General features: G+C 45.1%; 3 protein-coding genes across 52 annotated transcripts in view; 2 read left to right on the top strand and 1 right to left on the bottom strand.

Annotated features, from left to right (window-relative positions):
• The first annotated feature begins 813 nt into the window (after window positions 1-813).
• On the top strand, window positions 814-3,991 carry LOC118511104 (cytochrome b5-related protein). 2 transcript variants are annotated; one of them, XM_036053825.1, is made up of 4 exons: window positions 814-982; window positions 2,284-2,915; window positions 2,986-3,402; window positions 3,465-3,991. In XM_036053825.1, exons 2-4 carry the CDS (start codon window positions 2,320-2,322, stop codon window positions 3,754-3,756), a joined length of 1,305 nt encoding a protein of 434 aa, XP_035909718.1. In that variant the 5' UTR covers window positions 814-982; window positions 2,284-2,319; the 3' UTR covers window positions 3,757-3,991. The 2 variants fall into 2 exon arrangements, with proteins under 2 accessions (XP_035909718.1, XP_035909720.1); XM_036053827.1 differs by lacking the exon at window positions 814-982 and adding an exon at window positions 1,050-1,333.
• Window positions 3,992-9,932: 5,941 nt separating this feature from the next.
• LOC118511100 (cytochrome b5-related protein-like) lies at window positions 9,933-18,013 on the top strand. Of its 4 annotated transcripts, none has more exons than XM_036053820.1 (5): window positions 9,933-10,061; window positions 15,274-15,560; window positions 15,628-16,019; window positions 16,084-16,500; window positions 16,576-18,013. In XM_036053820.1, the coding sequence occupies exons 2-5, from the start codon at window positions 15,303-15,305 to the stop codon at window positions 16,928-16,930; spliced, it is 1,422 nt and encodes a 473-aa protein (XP_035909713.1). In that variant the 5' UTR covers window positions 9,933-10,061; window positions 15,274-15,302; the 3' UTR covers window positions 16,931-18,013. The 4 variants fall into 4 exon arrangements, with proteins under 4 accessions (XP_035909713.1, XP_035909709.1, XP_035909711.1 ...); XM_036053816.1 differs by having other exon boundaries at window positions 9,985-10,164; XM_036053818.1 differs by lacking the exon at window positions 9,933-10,061 and adding an exon at window positions 10,216-10,946.
• Window positions 18,014-20,178: 2,165 nt separating this feature from the next.
• The window catches only part of LOC118511070 (myosin heavy chain, muscle), a 25,567-nt gene continuing 23,588 nt past the window's right edge, over window positions 20,179-22,157 (bottom strand). For all 46 annotated transcript variants that reach the window (XR_004906108.1, XR_004906107.1, XM_036053708.1 and 43 more), the window contains one exon: window positions 20,179-22,079. Coding sequence is in view for 44 of the 46 variants with exons in the window: in XM_036053708.1 (XP_035909601.1) it covers window positions 22,005-22,079 (75 nt within the window). In the remaining 2 variants the exon portion in view is untranslated. The remainder of the gene's footprint in view (window positions 22,080-22,157) is intronic.

Below are 22,157 nucleotides of genomic sequence, written 5' to 3' on the forward strand. Positions count from 1 at the left end.
TAGGCGAAAACAAGCAAAGCAATTCACCGGTCAACTTCTAGAAACATTAAGATTTTTTATTGATCGAGTATTGAGATTTTCTTCAACTTGGTGTTGTGGAATAAAAACAAAAGTCAACAATGTACTTGCTGTTCAAGAATTGTAATGTTGTTTTCGTTTAAAAATATGAAAATGTTAGCCCCAGTTTACCTTTTTCTTTATCCTTTACTTTGCCTATTGCAATCGACCATATAAGTTGTCCCAAAGAACTTAGTACTGAAGCACTAACGTTAGTAATATTGCACCGGCCCAGCTGTCGAACACATGCAAATGTACACGCTTCCGGCGGCTGCTATCGTGTTTATCGGATCTGACCGACCGACACTGGTGCGAATTATTTGTTTGGGGTCTTACAGGTCTGGAAGTTGGACGCGTCAATCTCGTCACTAATCCAACCTATCAAAAACTCGCATTGCGGGGCGTTTGTTTGTTCAGCTGTAAGAGGCTGCAGACCTGAAAATAGGCAGCGACTGGCGTAATCCGAGCGTATACCACCAGATCGGTAGCAACCTGTGCACAAGCGTTGTATATGCAATTTAAAATCCGCCTTTAAATATCTCAACCTAAATTAAAGTGAATTACTGAAATCATTAAGCTTAAGTTTTTATATCAATCGGTTAAATGTCACCCACGAATTACAACGTGACCCGTCGCTCGTGATTTGAAAGAAAAGCATTCAACCCCGCTCCTGGGGGGATTCGGCTGAGCTTGCATTGTTCGTTGTGTAAGTACGCACGTTACTAGCAAGGGGGAAGTGTTCCATTTTTTTTCCTGCAATGCCAGTAATCGGGTGCCACCGCGATGGTCAGCACAAAATCCCCAACCGATACGGCTGCTTCACTCATTCGCTCAACATCGCTCCGCTCGGTGTACAACAGTGAGCCAAACACACAGCGAGGGACTCTGGAAGACCTTTGCCACTACCGTTTGCAACTTTAAACAGGTAAGTAGTGCAAGTTTTCGTACTTAAAAACTTCAAGGAGCTAAGGCACAAGTCGTGTTCCAGTGTAGTGTAGTGTTCGATAGTATTTCTCAATGTTGCGCCTCCGATATGCCGGCGAAGATATCCGGTTTGTTCGTTTGCAGCTGTGCGTTCGGTACTTAAGGCGCCACAAAAATAATTGATACACTTTAACGGTGGCCTGGCCGGCAACCGAGACTGTGACGTGCGTAAGGTCATTGATATTCAACGCGCGTTAGTTTTTGAAACGCTGCATCACAGGTCGCAGCGTTTCATTGATGCTAACGGGCGGCGTTCTAAAACGATCGACGCAGAGTCCGGTCGCAGTGTGTGGTAAATACAAAGTTCGATTTTATTGTTTTATCAGATTAGTTTGTTTTTATGTTAGCTTATGGCGTTCGTTATATGCATTCGGTTCGGTGAGATTAGAGTGTCGCTGATATGATATGACCCAACCCTTCAGTGAGTCGGATTTTCTTATCGTGCTGCGTGAAAGGTCACACTGAAGCTGATTGACGCGGATAGTGGACAGAGAGTGCCAATTCTACCCGAAGGATGCAGTTTAAATTTTCGGAAGCTGTTCGGATGCATTGTTAAGTGCTAGTTAAAAAATACACACACACACATTCGCAAACGGGTCGAAGACTAGGAAGAATGCTTGCAGCTTAATCGTAACCACTGAATCGCCCGCCCGTGTTTACAAACCTATCAATGGAAGCGATACGACATTTTCACGTTGGTTCAACGTGATGCAGCAAAAATGGCTGCAGGCCGCCCGAGAACGCTGGTGCGGGAAAAATAAGTTAATGTTTATTAGATGAGCTTTGCTGTCGTTCTTGTCTGCGCTTGTCACGCGGTTAATGCGCGAGCGATAGACATTAGCGGCGCAAAGTACGCAATGGCGCAATGATGCTGAGCACAGGACATGCTAATTGCACCGATGATTTGCTTTATAGAACTCGTAACAAATTAATAGCAAACGGGTCAGTTTAGTTCACGATAAGCGGCGGATAAATTGGCACGGGCAGGCTCAACCGATGCATTCACCCACGTTTCCAGGGTTAGCGATAGTAATTGGTTGTTTCACCTTCCGTTGGTGTAGTAAAACAACCTGCGGTTGTAGGTACAAGTCGGTTTGCTGTTGGACGGGGAGATAGTTTCATTTAAAGCAGCCGGACGTGTCTTTACTTGACCTTCAGCCTTCAGCGCAAAAGTGCACCGGTGCACCAGTGCAGTTGGCGTGAAAGTGGATTCATCGGCTCTCCGTTCGCTTTCTGTTGCAGATTCGGCTTCAAGCTTGAGAAAGGGGGCCACCGACCATGGCGACCGGTTACATAACGACGATATCGCAAAAGTATCCCTCCTTCCGAGACGAACCCTTAAAAACGATCTACCGCTGGTTGGACGGCAAGCGGCAGGACGATGGTGCCGAGGGCCTGTGGCGCATCCACGACACCCTGTACGACTTTGCGGACTTTATCGAGAAGCATCCCGGTGGCCCTGAATGGTTGCGGCTGACAAAGGGCACGGACATTACGGAAGCGTTCGAGACGCACCACATCAGGCTGCGGGCGGAGGGCATGCTGGCCAAGTACAGAGTGCGCGAGGCCACCGAGCCGAGAGCGGTCCGCTTAACGTTCCGTGACGATGGGTTTTACCGGACACTGAAGCGGCGGGTGCGCGACAAGCTGAAGGACATCGACTACGGGCCAGCCAAGCGCTCGAAGCTGATCATTGACTCGATGCTGGCGGCAGCGTTCGGGCTAGCGTTTCTTGCCATCCGGCTCCACAGCTACGCACTCGCGACCGTATCGGGACTTTTCGTCTGCTGGACGATGATAAGCGCACACAACTTCTTCCACCAGCGGGACAACTGGCGCATGATGGCGTTTAATTTGGCCTTTTCGAGCTATCGGTAAGAAACACGAGAAATCACGAGAACCACGACACACCACAGTACATCGATTCCGTTTTCGTCCTCACAGCGAGTGGCGCGTTTCGCACGCCTTGTCGCATCACAACTTCCCCAACTCGATACTGGACCTGGAAATTTCCTACTTCGAGCCGTTCCTCTGCTGGCTGCCGAATCCGGCCATCAAGAGCTCCGCGAAACGGTTCGCCGCCTGGCTGTACGGACCGCTCGTGTACTCGTTTCTGTTTTACGGCGAATTTGTGAAGCGTGTGATCGAGACGTACGAGACCGGGAAGAGCACGTTCTTCCTGGACGATCTGGTCACGCTGATACTTCCGACGTTCATGTACGTGGTCGGTGCCACCAGCCTGTGGGAGGTGGTTAAGATGTGGCTGTTTATCGTGCTGGTGGCTAGCTTCCTGTTCGGATTGATTGGACTGAACGCGGCCCATCATCATCCGAAGGCGGTCCACGATGGTGATCAAATACCGTGAGTTTGATGTGGGGCAAATAGAATTGTGCATGGCGTTCGCTAACACTTTCGAATTGCAGGGCGGACATCGATTTTGCCGTCTACCAGATGGCCGCCGTCATCGATCGATCGGACACGAAAGGATCGCAGTTTATGGTGCTGACAAGCTTCGGCGATCACTGTCTGCATCATCTGTTCCCGACGCTGGACCACGGCATTCTTCCGCAGCTGTATCCGGTGTTTTTCGAAACGTGTCGCGAGTTTGAAACTGTCTACCGGGAACTGCCTTGGCTGCAGCAAATCATCGGCCAACACAAACAGCTTGCCCGCGTAGAACCGATGACGTACAGACCATCGGAAAAGTTTGCCTAACACTGCCCGCAGTCACATCAGAAACCAAAGATTTTGAAAAAGCTTTTGATAAAGTGTAGCAAACCCATAGTTGGGGTAGTGTGAGAGCAAACGATATTACGCATGATGAATAGGCTCTGTTTAACTTGCAAATTATTTTTGTATAAAGTACACACACTTAGAAGTTGATTAGGTTATAATTGCTGAAAAATGATAATAAAAATGTGATTTCGACATGTACAAGAAAATAAAAGGATACGAATGCTTTTTATTTGAATACTTCATTTGTTGCGAAAAAGTTCAAACCTGCGCTTGGGAAATCCCCGTCCGTTCGTTCTTCTTCCATCCGTATGACGCGATCAGTCGACTCAAGCCGTATGATTATTATTTCCCCCACTTGATCAATGCAGTTGATCAATTCAAAAAGCTGTAGCCTATTGGTGCCAAACTGTGAAAGAATCTCAAAATTACATTTTTCTCCGTTGTCCAGGGTAGTTCTCGTCTTCGACACATAAAAACAGTACAAACAGGCTGTGTGTGACCAATGTAATGTCAGAATCCGTTGGTCTTGGTGCTTGTTTCAACAATATTTGGGTTTTTTTGTGGATCCTCTAGGTAATGACCCTCTCGTAATAGGCTCTCGAGCTGTGATCTCGAGTAGTGATAAGAAAGTTCCCCAAAAAAAGGGAAGAAACGGAATTTGGTTCTTTTAGAATAGGAACTGGCAGGTAAAGTAGAATGGCCCCATGAAATTTTAGCGGGGGGACGGGGAGATGGGGTCTTCATCAGGTTCTTTCCATTCGCCAGGATCGTAAGGTTCTTTTTCCCCATGAATGTGCCAGCCTCAAAATTTCGAACCGAGTTCCTATCGTTCTTTTTAAGGTTCACTCCGGAACGCATATTCCTAATCTAGTGGCGAGAAAGTTTTACAAACACTTATGAGAACCTGAAATATGAAGCATTACAGGGGTTTTCATTTGATAAGGCAATAGCATCCATTTTTATGGCAGGCTCCTTCGATGAAATGGCAAACAAAGCAAGTTGATATGGCAAAGGCCTCAGACAACAGGGAAATCAAATACCTTTTAATGTGATGTCCTTAGATGATATTGTCATAGTAATCGTTGATATTGTACGCATCCTTTTAGCGCTCAGGTAAGTGCGTGCATTATCAACGGCTACTATGAGAAAATCATCTGAGGACATTTCCATATCAACTAGCGTTGTTTGCCATTTCATCGAAGGAGCCTGCCATAAAAATGGATGCTATTGCCTTATCAACTGAAAACTTAAAATAAGGAAATAAGGTTTATATTTTAAAGAACGTGCACGACATATGCCTATGTGTTCACCAATACTTCTTTTTGAGGGCCGAACCGCACTCTGTCGATCGAAAAAACTTTTCGATCAGCACACAATAACCCCATTCCGTGTCATGTGGTGGTTGGCATAGCAGGTGGCATACAACAAACGATACAAGTTACTTGTTTTTGCATGCTATTGCAGTATAAGCGGCTTTTATTTAATTTCAATACCCTTTTTCACTTGTTTTTTGTTTTGTTTTATAAATAAAAAACATCAAATTGCATCCAAAAAACCCTTAGCTTGTAAGATTTGTTTGTTTTTTATTAATTCATCCACCTGTAGGTACAGTGGAAACTCAACGGGTACACACCAGAGTTTTGATTTGAAGTGCAAGCAAGATTTGAGATGCGAGGAATTGCATACCACCACACCGCTTCGCACGCTCTGCCTTCGATTACATGCTTACAGTTCCAGGTTTGATTGAGGAAACAATTGGAGGGCGGGCCCGGAACGTTTCATTTCAAAAGGCCCCGGGTCGTCCGGATGCTTTGTCTTCGAAAAGATGTCCTCGTCAAGGGAAGCTCGTCATGTGAGACCTCGTAGTTTAATTCACTTTGTCGTTTTGGAAGACACCGAGAAGTGCAAATCTACCAAGAGATCTGTCCTCTGGGTAAGAAGGTGTTGTCGTACCGGTAGGCTCATCTACTTGCGACATGCGAGACTTTGTCTTAAAAGAAGCTGAATGCATGGTTTAAAGGGTTTGGTCGTGTAAGTGACCATGAAACCCTAAAGGGTCGAAGGCAGGGAACAAGATCGGGTGTCACAAACCGATGCTACGAACGTTAGATTTACCTGAAGGGAGGTGTTGAAAAGAACATCTTTTTGCAAAAGGTTCTATCAATTGTAAACAATATACCAAGTAAGGTATGTCGCTTCTCGGTGTTACACCATGGTATACGGTTCCTGTGTGCTGGTGAGTTGTGACCTACGTCCAAGGCTACGGATTGGAGAACGTTTAGACGCGAACCGGATGTGCTCGGAGATGTCGTTTGGCCACGGTGTATTTGGGAGACGTTTGGGATCCAATCCAAAAATCCAAATTTGCCAATCAGTCTTAGGAGATCAACCAGCCTCGAACTGAACCCCAAGAGGTCACTAGTAGATACTTTGTGGGATGCATAAAGGTGGTGTTTGGGACTTCTGCAAAAATATATCCACAATAAATCAGTTTGGCCAAAAACCCTCGACGAATCCAGGCTGAAGTAGATGCTCCTCATCCTCTTGCCTCTATTAATCTGTATCCAATTCTAAGCTTAATCGTTCTTCTACGTCTGTTGCTAGACGTCGCAAGCTTAGTTTGGTAACTGTTATCCACTCCATGAATGCTTTTGCATCTTCAATGGCGTGGCCAATCTGTTTGATTTTAGTTTCTCTCGCATCATTCGCGGGCTCGAGCATCGAGCCTTTGTTTCCCTGAACCTTGTATTCCCTCATTTTCTCATAGGACGCACCAACGCTCCCGCTCCTCAGGTTTGGCTTAGTTTTCAAGCACATTTTTGTCGATCCAAACACCAAAGAAGGCAGCGAATGAAATACGACGGGTCGTAAATATTTTAAATTCAAAAAATCAATTCTCCTTTCGTGGCACCCTACTGAAGGAATCCTGAACTCGAGTTGAATTTGTTGACGATGGTTCGTACCAGATGCATTAGTTTTTTCGACAAACACATATGAAGATGAAGGTCACGATAAAACTCAAATCTATCCAGTCCTTATCCGTTATTCGTTATATCCACTCCACTTGCCGCATTCATCGCATTCGTCATTTTCGACAGTGCCGATGACACAATCAGCGAACCGAGGAAGCTTTCGTTGCATCCGATTAAGTTTGTTAGAGCTTTTGTCCCAACTGCAACATGGTAAGCGGAAGAATAGCCTGCAGCAGTGTACTAAAAGTCGATGACACCCGGGGGCACAAGGCAAACTTGTGTATCCAGAGTAGCCATCCGGGCCGGGCCCATCCCACGCACGGTTACCGCCGAAACAAGTTAGAAGGCATGCAAAATCCGTTGAACGCTCAAATCTTCCATACCTAAGTTGCTGCACTAAACCACCTTGACTCAGCGGATAGGGTCATTGTAATCATCAAGCTTCAATCGATCCAATCGATTTTTGAAGGTTACGGATCCTATCCTAACATTTTTAAAGAACTCTTTGAGGAATATTTGTTTGATGGTATTTTTATTTCATTCCCATTGCAAGAATTTTCCAATGCAAATCTGGGTGTATTGCGAACAGTTTTGTTTGGAGTGTACATGTGCCACCCGTATGGGGCAAGCCAGCCACCTTTATATAGGTCACAGAAATATAGGTCACTAGCAACTTTTCTGCGTAAATATGGTTAAACCTTAATTTCTTCTCTTCGTGTGTTAAAATAGCTACGTGACTTGAGAACTTCGCCTCAAACTAGCGATAGAATTTGACTTGTTGGGCCTCGTCGAGAATTTGACGAGTACTATCGATGAAACGTTGCGTTCTTCGGTGGTTCGTGCCACTGGGAAGCTCTATTCGGTTACGTATCTTACTGTAGTTTCCATTCTGGCCACTGGTTTCCTTTTTCATCCTGCTTCACTGTAAACTTGTGATGTGAAAAATATGAGAATAATTGAATTCTTTTATTCGATCCCTAATAGCACCGATCTGGACACGACTCTAAATCCGGAAGCGATATTTCTCCAAACATTTGTGGCTCTTTTGCCCCAAACGTTTACTTCATTTATCAACTAAGATTTTTTCGTGAACAAATAATTGATTGAAAAATACTGGCACTATTCAGTATCGAATAAAACAGCTCAAAGGAGGGTTTTTATGAAAAAGTAGCCGACTTGAAGTTTGGGTGAAAAATACTAATATCGGCATCAAATTATTGATGGCATTTGGAAACAATACACATTTATCAGTAAATGCTAAATTTCAATATTTTGATATGATGATCATTTCGATTATCGGGGCGGTCCGGTGACCGAGGCGATATCGGCGCCGGTCCTCCACACGGCAGGACCGAGGTTCAAATCCCACCAAGACCGCCTCCCCGCAGTACATAGGGTTGATTACCTTACCAAGAGTAAAATTGAGTCACAGAAAGCCAGAAATAGCAGACCGAGACATTTCGAGATTGTATAGTAGAAGAGAAAGATAGGAAGAGATCGTTTCGATCTTTCGATATGAATCGTTTAATCGCTACGGAAGTGCGCAGGTGCAATGTCTCATATCTATAGCGAAGCATAGCGATGGTTCCATGATTGTCTGCGGATTTATGGATGCAGCTAGCACGGGAAAACATACATTTTACAAAAGGAAGTAAGACATAACAAAATGTCTAATAGTACTAAGACAAGGCAAACATAAGTTCCAGTAACCCAAAAAGGTGGCTAACAATAGCATTTCACTTGTTGGCGTGATAGAAACTCCCAAGACATGCCGGAAAATAGGATGTCGACACTTTTTTTTAGCATGTCCAGGCCACTTTTACCTCTCTCTTGGTTCTGATAAAATCTCTTATCAACGTCTTTGTCAATACAATTCAAAAATGCCACGGCTTCAATAACAATCAACTGAATCAACTGACAGGTATTGAAGAAATAATGGTTGGTACAACAGCCACCATCCGTAATGGGAAAAATGGTAATGGATAGGTCAAGAAAATCAGTAACAGATGCGGATGGAAACACGACCAAGCACTGATTTATGCGCTGGCCTCTACGTTCACCCTCATAATACGACTTAAACCGCATAGACGCAATACTTTTTGCGCATGGATAGAACAGAATTGGTTGGTCTCGGAGCACGTCATTTAACGTAAAATTTACTTATAGACAAATACGTTTTGGACTGATTACAGGTACAAACAGTTCTTTATACTCGCTTGGTCACCTAATTATTTTTTTGCCTTAAAATTTCCATCATAAATTATTTATTATTAATTTTCTATCATAAACTCGCATTGATCGCTAGATTTTCTTTCTCGCAGAGTTTTCCACAGAAAGAATCTTTTTTTTTTCATCTTGGGGGCAACCTGGTAAATAAAATCCAACCTTGACTTTCCAACTGCATTCGAATCGATCTTCATCTCGGGAAGACCTCGCTATTGACCTCGAACACACACAAAAACCACGAGCCTGATACGAGATGCCGTTATTTTAATAGCTCACTATGCATAACAGAGACATTTTTAATATGTGGCATACATTTTGGCTTCCTCTCTTTGGGCTTCGGGTTTGGTTGGGGGTATGGAAAGCCAGCTAACGGGTTTGATTAGCAAAGCGCTGTTGAATCGATCATTATGGATGCTGCTGTGCTAGACGAATCGGCAAAGCATCTTTCGTGCAAAAGATATGCAAAACATTCCGATCAAAACCGATCGATCGTTCGTTAGCATACGGCCAAAAAAAACTTGCTTTCCGTGTGCCTTTTACTGGAGTGAAAGACAAGTGGCGAAGAAAGCACTCCAAAACAAACCCCCATGCAACACGTTGCATAATGCGCATGCGTTGTTAGCGTGCAGACAATCCCAATCCACTCTCGCGTGGTGTAGCTTCGCTTTGCCAAAAAATAGGCAAATTGCTACAACAGCACGGTACACGGTGCAATGACCTCGAGCGGTGTGGACCACGTGCGGCCGTACCGAGGTGCTGCTCTTGAGCCCTGCACGTTCAAACACCAAAACAAGGTAATAAATTGTGCCTGTGATAATCTGGTACGATTTGTTTCCTCATTGTCGTGCCGTGGGTTCCGGTGACTTCATTCTGCACAGCGCCTCACCTCACACCGAGCGCGTGTAGCGTTCTGGGACATTTCCACGGCACGTTCACGTAGCAAATCCGGTTCACAATCACTTTTTCGGTGAACACCGCGGTCCATAGCTGTCCACGTCTGACGGACCGGTGGTTGTTCGTCCACCGCAGCAGTGTTGTTGATGATCGCGCACCGGCTGGACGTGGTTGTGCTGAGTGCTGTTGGTGGTGGGTTTGCTTGTTTATTGCAACTAGCTGGATCGTGAATCTCACAGCAGGCAGCTTCCATCGATTTCAAGGGGAAAGCGATGTGTCCGGGCGTCTAACACTGGTTAGTGAATATTGGAAGCAAACGATTAATTGTAGCAGCGATCGTGTAACAGATATCCGATCGTGAATGGTGCTGAGTCATTGATCGCTCAATCGGTGCGGGAAGGTGCCAAAAACAAAACAAAAGCATGAATTGAAACATTGTGAAATTGCTTCCGAATGAAATGTTACCAATTATTGTGCAGTGTGTGACGCTTTCCGCGAACCGGTCCACAGAGAGTGACAAAGAACAACACCACGTTCGAAGGGCCGGCGGAATCTTAACCGGTTTTTTTTTTCGGTGTGTGGTGCTGTTCGTTATGATATCCGGTTTAGATTTGGAGATTCCGTTCTGTGATGTGTAGCTATACGCTTGGAAGAATTTATATGAAAATAGTCTCTCATCGCTCGAAAATCCACGTGCAAATTCTATTGGGTTGGATTGGATATTTGCAATTCAAATCTTTTAAGAACCAACATCGTCCACTCGAAAGGCGATACAAGAGTAGGTCAGACTGACCCTTTTTAAAGATGGTTTTACACCCAAGCAGGAAACCATTGTTGCGGTCGTAAATGGGTTGTGTTTGTGGAGTTTTTGGTGCTAAATATGTTTTCATTCCGCGCTGTAACAACATTCGTTCGCCGTGCCTTGACCCGACCAGTCCGTCCGTCCGGCTTCAAGGATTGCACGTGGACATTTGTGTCACTTGTCAGCCACAAAGAAATCCATTTTAAGTGAAGTGTTACGTGACTCATTAAAAGAAACAACGCCCCGGACCGGACTCTTTGGTGGTGATCCAGCAGGTGATTGAGCCTCAACTGTGCCTAGCATCGGCTCATGCACGCACCAATCGATCGGTCTGTGGTCGATGGTGCATCGGAAGCAAGTGATCTGTGACGTGATCGGGCGGGCGGGGGCAGCCGGAAAGCATAAACTTCTAAAATAAAACCTCCATTTTCCCAAGGACATTGTTTGCCAACACTGGTGCTGGTGGCATGCGTGTACCCCTTTACTTCCGCCGTACACGCAACAGTGTTCGACTGTCGCCGGCTGGTGGCGGATAATGAAAGTGAGGGACTGTTTTAAAAATAGTCAAACGCATATGGCACCGGCACAGCATCGACTCGGCGGCTCTTGCACCGATGAGCACAGGCAAGCTGTGTATCGGTTGGCATGAATAAAACAACAGTGAGAGAAATTAGTTGTGATGAGCAATCGTGTATGAATGAATCAGTTCACTTTATCCGCTGGTTACATCGAACGCGTTGCGGGGTGTGCGGCCCGGGAGCATAAACGCATTGATGGGTGACAGCCAAAGCAAGCGCCACTTCTCCTCTGGTCTGGTGGTTGGTCAATTGTTAAGCTATGCGAGCGGAAATGAAACGGGGCCAGTGGTGAGAAAAACTACATTGAATTATGTCCATTTCCAGCTTGGTTGAACAAGTCATGCATCACTGCAGAAAAATAGAATGTATTGTCCAACAAACACCGGAACGAAAAATTTTACATTAAAAGCCTCCATTGGTTTGCGTAGATATTAAAACGTTGATCAGTTGATCGTCACATAAGTGCGTAGGAAAGCTCAAGTCGAAACTTGATAACGATATGGACACATTGTTATCATTGTGAACAAAGTTTTGAACGTCTGATAGAAACGTGCGATGTTTGTGCGATAAAAGCCGTGTGAAACAGTGTTTGACCCCTGATGCGCTGCATCGGCTCGACGTCAACCGAAGGGCTTTTTTTGTTCGAAGTTCCTATTAAAGGTGATGAATAATGAATCACTTGTGAAAATCCGGGGAAAATTAAACTTTAATGTCTGTGAGAGGAGATACTAGAGGGCTCAAAGGGGAAGCTCTGTGTAAGGAGAGATCTACTAGACATGATTTGTTGTTATGAGTTTGGAGAATCGGATGAACACATGATAAAAAGCAGAGAAAGTTTATCTAAAACACTGCTTTATAATTTGGCTGTACAGCTACAGTTGAGCTGAGAATGGTTGATATGTTTGATTGAGTTTAACCATAGTCGTTCATACATAGAACTCGTGATTACAATCTACAAGCATTTGCCCTCAGCCCGGACTTTGTTCGCCGAGATTCGATTCGACACTCACTGAAAAATGAGTTCTTTACCGCTTAAAACATCACGGTTGCTTTGATTCAAACCATATCACAGAATGACAGGTTATTCATATTGCCGGTGGTTTTGAATCAAGCAGGCGTAATTTTTAACGGGAAATGAGTTATCATTGAGTACTAGGAGCGATCAAAATTTGGTGGCCTGTGCTGATATAGGGGTTTCGAGCCGCCTGAGTACCTAAGTATTTGTGAAAAATAAATTAATTTTAAAAATGATGTTGATAAACAGTTTATCGATTCTTTGCACTTGTAGCATAAACAGTGCCTCGAACGGAAATCTGGACACCTTAAAATGGAGTAATTGCTGGAGGTTGAGGACGATTTTCTTAACCTAGGGCTGGACAATCATCACTGACAAAAAAAGATTTAAAATCGGTTGCAATGGCCGAAATGGACAAAATAATACAGAAAGTCCGATTACTGCAAACCAAACGGAAATCGGATTAGGCACTATCCTTCATGATTTGCTACAATTTATCAATGGTTTATGTTAACTATAATCAAAATTTAGCTGTTCAATTCCTTGGACAAGGCTACAAAACAACAACCGTGTTATCTACATAACATTTCTCATGAGAAGATTTTGCTTTTATTGGTTGAGCAAGTACCCCGCATCCCAACTGTCCCAAAACTGGCCATTTTGGTGATATCAGCTAGAGCACACCATATAAGACGCTTTAGTAAAAAGAAGTCATCCGTATGTCTTGCAAAAAATACTTTCCTTCCTCGACCTACTCACTGTGTCTATATCCCCGTAGAGTTATAGTCAATTGCGTCTTCGGTTTTGATGCCCTCTGGAATCAAAGCGTTATGTTAAGGGTTAGTTAACGTATCAAAGAAAACCAATTTCCCAAGTTGATACAATATTTTGGCGGAAGGGCAGAAGCCACACAAATAAAATCAACCGCACCAGTGCAAAATAGCCAATCATAGTCATAGAGGTGCCATCTTCTCCTTAAATAAAAAAACCATGGTGTCATATCCCTACCCGAAACCATTCACTCCGTACATCGAACTCTTCGACTAATTTTAGCTATAAATTATATGGAAGACCAAGAAAAATGAAGTATACCAAGGAACTTGATTGTGTTAACTTGAGACTCGGCTTCCACGGGGGAATCATATTGATCGCCTTAGAAGCCGGCATCGGCGGTCTCTCCAGCATGGTCGTTGCAGCCACCAAAATATTCTCAAAAATACCAAAAGACTAAAAATATCGTCAAATAAAATTCTCCGTTCATTTCAAACCTGTTTTGCAGTAGGAGATGGGAATGATCATCCCTAATCTTACTGCTCCGTAGGTCGTTTAGTTTTAAAAAAATACGTAAAAATACGTAACTTGGTTGAATAAACTAAGACCGCAAAAAAGAAAATAAATCAAGATAATAAATGCCAGACTAAGATCGTTTGAGAAGTTTAAGTGGCCTAAGAAAAAGAAGAAAACAACACTAAACACCACAAACTGTTCTTCTCTGCCATTGTCATTGCGATTGTTAAGAAGTTGAACCAATTTATTGTTGAAGCTGAATAATGAGAATCGCCCATTAGTTTCTCAGCGCGAAACAGGAAATGACGTAAATGATGGTGTTAAATGTAGTGTTTAAATTCTAAAAGAATTTGTCAATTCATATTCAAGCCGGAGTGATTGTGCGAAGCGAATTAATACATCAGCAAACCTTTGTAATGGGATTGGAACTCAGGTGGGTTGAGGAAGCGATCGTACTGCGTTAAAGACTTTTTTTTATTTAAAACGTATTGTTAATCTAAAGAGTATATTATAGTTCAATCCATACAATAAGGGAGACTAGCTAAGAAGAATGCTACAATATAGTGGATGGTGGAATTCTGTAAGCCTTCTGTGGGTTAAGCTAAGCTGTATTTTAAGGAATTTCAAATGAAACCATCATTCCTGACTAATTTTCGCGTTAAGCCCGCTCGAATGTGAATGATTCGCAGTGGCAGATGAACCTACGGGCGAAGTTGACTGTCGGCAGAGCCCAGTCTGTGATGTCTTTTAGTCTTATTACATTAATGATGGCTAAACCGAGAGCTCGCCTACAATACAAACATCCACTCCTGTTTATAAGCAATTCATATAATAAAATGAAAAACTGTATCATAATTGCCGATGATCGATAAATGGATCGCGGCGTCCAACGGTCCAAAATGTTTGACACCCCTGACGAAGAATCGCATTCCATTACAAGCGTGCGCTCACCCTTTTTGTCAGGAAGCATACTCTGCCACATTCGGTTACGATGATTGATATGAAGCAAAACTTTACGACTGGCTGATTCTCGCTTGCCTTGGCACTATTTACGGATGTGTAACATTCAGTTACACATTTCCTGATAGCTAGAACCTACCAATGCTTTGCTAATACTTCCGATGTATTTAATATGCGACAGTAAACATAAACCATTCTTAAGACGAGCCTGAGTGCGTTAAGGAAGTATCGGAACTAAGCACTCATTCTTAATTTGTGAAGCACTGTGGTGATTAGGGTGATCGGATCGTGTGGTAATCTGGTAGAGCGCAAACAGGTAGTCCTTCAGCAGATTAGCCCATAAATTAATGAGCCGAGTTTTTGTGTTCGTCAAAACCATACCGACCTGACGCAGAACCTGACCCGATTCTTCTCACAATCATAATCATTAGGGCACTCTGGGCCGTACCGGAGTCCTCATTTACATGAGATGAGCTACGTCACTTTACAAGCGCTGTGGCGCTCCAATCCATCGTTGTCATATTCAAGTTCACGGTCAGCAACGACCGTGTGATAAACGAGCGACTAATCCATTGTTGAAAGCATGGTCGGCAGGCAGGGGCAGGCAGACCCGTCCATCATTGTCCATAGACTGGCCGTGCGGTTGACATTAATTACCATAAAAAATGCCTCAAACTTTGGTTTCTCTGCATGTCTCTCTCTACCTCTCTCTTTTTCTCTGTTATCGCCTGCCTCCCCACAAAAAAAAAACATGTCGATCAGTTGGCACACTTTGACCGTAACACACCATCATGGCCGAAGGAAGTGAAGGAAAGTCATCCAATTTGTCAGCGGGCCAAGCGTCTGCGGCGATGTCCTACGCGACGGACATAACGCATCGCTATCCGACGTTTCGCGACGAGCCGTTCAAGACCGTGCATAACTGGCTGGAGGGCAAACGGTACGACGATGGGGCGGACAGTCTCTGGCGCATCAACGATGGGCTGTACGATCTGGAAGAGTTTGCCCGCATCCACCCGGGAGGTGCCGAGTGGATACAGTGGACAAAGGTTCGTCCAGGTTCGCCGAAGCAATCGGCATTTGTTCGTAGCCATTCATGGTCGAGTTTGTTTGCAGGGAACGGACATTACGGAGGCATTCGAAACGCACCACATCGGCCAACGGGCGGAACAGATGCTACCGAAGTTCTACGTTCGGCAGGCAACGCAGCCACGAAACGTCCGGTTCACGTTTCATGAGCATGGATTCTACCGAACGCTTAAGCGCCGCATCCGGGAGCAGCTGGGCCGTGTGGACCCTGCCCCGAAGGAGCAGTCGCGCCGCATACTGGACGCACTGATCGGAGCGGTCCTGGTGACGGCCTACCTGGCAGTGAGGCACGAAAGTTTCGCCATCGGATTGATCTGTGCCATTTGCGTCAATGCAACCATCATTGCCGCGCACAACTTTCTGCACCAGCGCGACAACTGGCGCATGTACGCGTTCAATATTGCGTTTCTGAGCTATCGGTAAGTTGGTGGTGGATGGGATGACGGTCCCGGGGCCGCTTGAACGTCTCGATGTCGTTTGCAGGGAATGGCGTGTGTCTCACGTGATATCGCACCACCTGTTCCCGAACTCGGTGCTGGATATGGAAATTTCGGCGTTCGAGCCGTTCCTGTGCTACCTGCCGTGGGCAGACTTGAAGAACAGCTTCCAGCGGTACGGCTCCTGGTTCTACGGACCATTCATATACGGGTCAATCTTTCTCAGCGAGTATCTTAAGCGGCTGATGGACAGCGTCAGCCAGGGCAAGAACCGGTTCCGTCTGGATGATCTCATCCCGTTCTTCCTGCCCGCGTTCATGTACGCTACCAATCCGGACCGCATCGGCGTGATTCTCCAGATGTGGCTGTTTGTGGTGCTGATAGCCAGCTTTCTGTTCGGTTTGATTGGGCTCAGCGCTGGCCACCATCATCCGAAGGCGCTACATTCGGGTGATTTGTTTCCGTACGTTAAGCGATTCGAGTTCGATTTCTTCACACTACCTAACCAGTGTCCTTTCCATCCATCCGTATCGCCCAGACATGACATCGATTTCGGACTCTACCAGATGGCAACCATCGTCGAACGGAAAGGCGTCGAAGGATCGCTCCTGAAGGTGTTGACCACGTTCGGAGATCATTATCTGCATCATCTCTTTCCGACACTTGATCATGCGATCTTGCCCCAGCTGAACGGTGTCTTTCTCGCTACGTGCGACCAGTTTGGTGTTGGCAAGCGGCACAGTTCGTGGTTTTCACAGTACATCGCACAGAACTTACAGCTCGCACGGGTGCATGCCAAGCAGTACCAGCCACAAGCGTCACACAGCAAGCTGCCTAAAAGTAAGACAGGCAGAGTGTATAACGACGAGTCCGCTAGCGGCAAGTCACTCTGAAATATTCATTAGCCAGCACTAAGCGTATGAGCATGTAAGGACAGAAGGAGATACTTCTTCATCAGCTGAGTGTATGCGGAGCGAGGCAACGAAAGAAGCAACGTCCAGGATTGTTAGTATGTGTCAAATTACCGTTAGCCATTAAGCGTTGAAAGGAAACTAAATTCGCAGACACTAATAAACCGTTTGCGCAGTGTGATAGGATTACCCCCATAAAGGCCCATATTTGCGAGTGTGTAACAGCGATATTTAAGCAACAAGTGTATGAAGGACAGATCGATTAAAGCTTATTTTTGAAAAAATGGTCGTTTCATTTGTCTGAAACATGTGCACGATGGACACAGGAAGGTATTTTAGTAATCAGGCTCCTGCACAGCAAGGTAAAGGTTATGCGTGTGGTGTAGCTGATGCCATACTCCAGAAGACGGATTGAGACCCTTATCTCAATAAGGCGGAAAAGATGCAGAGAATGTGGTATTTTGGATTCACCGGAAAAAGTATTCAAAGAAGAACGAACGAATTGTGTCATCCCGGCCAACATGATCATGACAGCAGCGGTATCGTCAAGACGTTGAAGCTCACATTAGTTGAAGTTTATTCGGAATTAGATCAAAAGTTCGGAATTAGGATGTTGTACAACTGCAGTGACCCTCATTAGCAAATTGATTGGAAGTCTCAGTGTCTGACGATCGAGACTATCCTCTCGTGACCAGTAGCCCTAGAATGTTGAAACATTCATCGCTAAGCCTAAAGTCCAAATTTAATTTTATGAGAATCGACGGTCAATCAAACGCAGAAATGAACATTATAAAGGACGGTAGCAATAATTGAAGGTTTGACAAAGGGGGTTGAAGGGTTGAAACTTCAGACAAAAAAAATTGAAATAAATATGTATTGAAACAGTACAACCTCCTTAAGAGTAGAGTAGAGTAGACTCCTTTTAAGAATTTCTGTCAAGGTTCTGTACTCACGTAAATCATTGTTCGTAATTGATTATTAATTCGATGGACTGCTTGGCTCTCTTGACAACGTGCAACAGCTATAAAACAGTTTTTACATGAAATATAAGAACTTCACACGAGATCCGAATCAGCGTTAAGTAGGGTTCGGTCGGTGATTGCCATTAATGATCGGATGGAAAGCGACCTGGCAGGAATGTTGCAGTTGATAGAAAAAAGCAGAGCTGTACAGTTGATAACTCTCTGATGACTGACGTTCGTGACTGCTCCGAGACGCTCACCAAGAAGGGACAGACATACCTTCAGACACGTTCTTAAAGGCTGTCACAACCCGTGAGTGGTTGTGTGTGATAGCTACACATTCATCGACGCAAATATTTCCAAGCGAAAGCTCCACAGTGAAAGCTCCAAGCGGCGTAACTCGCTAAGTGTGGGGCATTGTAGTCGGTTATGGTTTTCGCCATGTGATAGCCAGACCAGAAGCGCCGCGTTTTCCCGATCATAGCACAACACATTCCAACCATTCTTTAATAGATATTAATCCCGCATAAGACAGGCTAGCTAGAATCAAACAATGCGATGCAGTGAACTTATTTGGAAACAAGCTTCCCAAGCAACGCTAATGCTCACCAAAGAGCATGTTGCTATTACGCCCGAAAGAACGGCTTGCCTGTTTCTTCTTCAATCGGGTGCTAAAGAGTACCTTCGGAAACTTGAAGGTGCAAACTAAAAGGACCATGTTACATCAGCCAATACAGATCCTGACACAAGCTCTTCTACAGTTACGCACAGCCAGTCTTACGATATGCTGAGGAATCCACTTAAAACACCTGTCGTGACGGGCGAAGCTGGGATTGCTTAGATACTTCATAGACCTATACGTATACCTCCAGATCTCCCAGAGCATCGTTCGAGCTTTCCTCAGGATAGCAGTCTAGGGTCCACTTCCCATATTATCCCATGGCGTCACTGCGTATTCTCGATTCTTGCTGTGAAAATTTCTTAACCATGTCTTTGCGTAGTGCAGCCACTTGTTAGATTTGGTCACTAAGATGATGAGTGTACTTCGTAATCCCCTATACACAATGGCACGGAATTGTTCGATGATTCGATCGCTGTTGGAGTATGCGTGCATAGTGTGGTAGCTTCGAGGACCGTTCTCTGGAACTACAGGAACTTGCTTCTCGAGCCTCTACCGCTTCTAGACACAGCTATCGCAAAACATATCATCCTTAATGGTACCTTAATGGTACCACCGATTGCCCAGTACTGGTTTCGTCGGTATCCCTAGGCATTGCATTGCTCGGGCAAGGCTTGAAATCACGGAGCGCCGAATCATCTTTGGCTCTATTAATCCATTGGTCTTTCTTGACCTAATTAACGACCTCTTAGGTCTTGCCTGCTATTTTTGGCTCACTGGACTTGTTGTTACCGCATAGTTGGAAAGTCAGACCTCACTATGGGGAAACGGCCCAAATGAACCCAAATTGAACCCCGGTCCAGCCTTGTGAAATCCGGCGTCGTTGTGGCATAGATCACCGGGCCGCCCCATTGGTCTGCATGTGTCGAATTTTCAACGAGCCGGTGAGGGGTTAAATGTAGACTGAGTCTAACGTTGACGAAAGCCTCTTGGCCGCGTTCAAAAGGAAGCTCAATTTTTGGCTCTATACTTGTGGCAGGACAATCAAGGAAACTTATCAATGACTAGCTCTACTAGCTGTACGATGATCTCTCGGTCTCCGGAAAGCTGGTCATGTCATGCGGGTGACACCGAATAGCCTAGCTGGTAAGGACAGAAGAGACGTGGTAAGCGACCCCCATCGACTTGGAGCGATCTGCTGGCCGAGGCTATACCGGCGCTTGGTTTTTACATGGTAGAATCGAGGATCTTATCTCATGCAGACTGCCTCCCCGCACCCAGCACTGATTATCAAACACAAGGGGGATAAAATTAAATCACAGAAAGCAAGAAATGGCCGAATGTAGTGCCAATGATATTGATCCATCGATTCCACGATTGTTGCAACAGGCCAAGTCCAGGGAGCGGTTGCAGCGCCTGATAAGTAAGAAATTAAGTAAGTGCGGACGCATTCGAGAAGAAGAGAGATGCAACAATGACGATCTCTGTGAGTTGTACGACAAGACCCAGCCGTCCAGATACGCAGAGAGGCGACGAAGAGAAGTCCATTTCCCTTATAAACCATCCTATCCAGATTCAAGTTTTCTTTCCTTAGCATGACACTGTTCCGTAAGCCCCATCCAGTTAATCAAACTCCACACACGAAGGGGTTACATTTTCGAATAGAAGTATCTTATTTCGTTATTTATTACCTTTCTCTCATCATTTTTTTTTTAAATTATAAAAATAAATACATTTTGTATTACTTTTGTTACAAAACAGAGAGTAAAAAAAAGTGGAGTAAAAAAAAGAACATTCAGAGCGAAAAACTATTGTTTGGGCCACGGAGAAAGAAAAGGAAAAAGGAAGCATCGTACAAAACCTTTCGCTCAGAACGAACGAAAGAAATTGGGCCGGTGCCGGTGTGGCCGTGAGGGGTGGTAGTTTTGGGTGGTGGTGAGGGGGAGCGAGAGTAAGTATAAAAACAAAAACCGACCGGATAGTAACTGAGGTGAGGGTTATGGGTTTGAAAAGTGGTTTAGGTGGTGGTGGTGGCGGTTCGATGTACAAAAGCAAATATAGGATAGTAGAAAAACTGTATAATAAACACTATCTGCAAATCATTATCATTTCTGTTTTGATGTTCAGCGATGTGATGCTGTGTGTTGTTGTTTAATGCTAAATGTTTTGTTTGTTTTTTGCTTTCTTCCTTTATGTTGTTTTGGGTTCTTCTGTTTCTTTTTCTTATGTTTGTCGAATCTCTTTTTCTTTTGTTTTCACACCACCTTCGTCGTCAGCAAGCTTCTGTAGTGGCAAACTGGTGACAACTGTGCCTCTTCTCTTGTAGTGAATTTTTCGCTCCGTGATCTCTTCTGTCGTGTGTCGCTAAGGAGGTGGAGGGTTTTTGTTTTCTTTAAGGTCGACTTCCGCCTCACCGACGCGCGGTTTCGATGCTTGTGTACGCGTTTGAGGCGCTCTTCGCGTTCGTAGTCATAATTCGTAATTCCACGGAATCTGTGCAGCCGCACCAATAACGACGGCACCGAGGATTCGTGTGATGGTGTTGGTGACGTGGTGTTCGGTTCGGGTTGTCGATTTCGCGATTCGCGCACCGGTTAGCCGGAAGGGGGCGCGAAAAAAAAACGGGCTGCTGCTCGGGTGGGCGTGGTGGGAGTTTCGCGGCGGAAGCGGAAGTACCCAACAAGACAGGGAAGGAAGGAGATATGTGCCAAAGAAAAAGAACCAATCGTTTCGCGATAGTTTCAAAGGGCTGTCTGTTAGCTTAACGTAAAACCGTTTGTCTTACCAAACGTACGTGTTTCCATTGATGGTGGGTGTCCTAAACTTCGTTTTTTCTTTTCTTTATCAACTCGTGCTCGTGTGTGTGTCTCTTTTTCTTGATCTAGGTTAGCTTTCACGTGTTTTTTTTTTGCGACGATTTCGAGATTTGATTCTTTTCCCATTTTTCTCCTGCTCTTCCTCTCTCTTTCAGGACGGGATGGATGGAGTCCTTGTGGTACGTTCCGGCTTCCCCCAATCCCACCAGCAACCGTGCGAAGCAAGCCGTGCACTGATGGTGATGACGTTTCGTGCCGCTGTCGCTCCTTCGGCCGGCCTCGGTGCGGCGAATACTGCTTTTAGCTTTTTGGTTATTGTTTTGGATCTTGTTACGTGTCTCTTTGCTTCTTTAAATCGATAGATAACGGCTTCGAACGACTACCGGCACGGGTGCCGGCATTGGCGCTGCAGCAGTGCGCGACTCGGTGGTGATGGAACTGATTGTTAGAACGGGATCACATCGAACAGGTACAGGCTTCGTCGCGTTGCGTTGCGGCGGAAAGCCAACGAGCGTTAGCGGACAATGGGGAAATTATTCCTTTTTTTCTGCTGGAACCGACAGGTAGGTTACGACAAGGCAGGATGGTTTAGCGGGAAGGTGGTGGCACACTTCATGTTCATGTTGCTGGGTGGTGTTGTTGGTGTGTGCTGAGCGAATTTAGAAACCGTGATCGTCGAATGTGGGAAGGTTCAGTCCTGCAAGAGCAGGCATGGCAGACGGCTGTCTCTGGGGCTGCAAAAAGAGAAGAGAAACGGCCGGGGCAGAAACCTCGGTGTCAGTATTGCTTTTTCTGTTTACGCTGGCTAGCTG

This window comes from Anopheles stephensi, chromosome 3 (assembly GCF_013141755.1).
Source record: "Anopheles stephensi strain Indian chromosome 3, UCI_ANSTEP_V1.0, whole genome shotgun sequence".
Classification (NCBI taxonomy): Eukaryota; Metazoa; Arthropoda; class Insecta; order Diptera; family Culicidae; genus Anopheles; species Anopheles stephensi.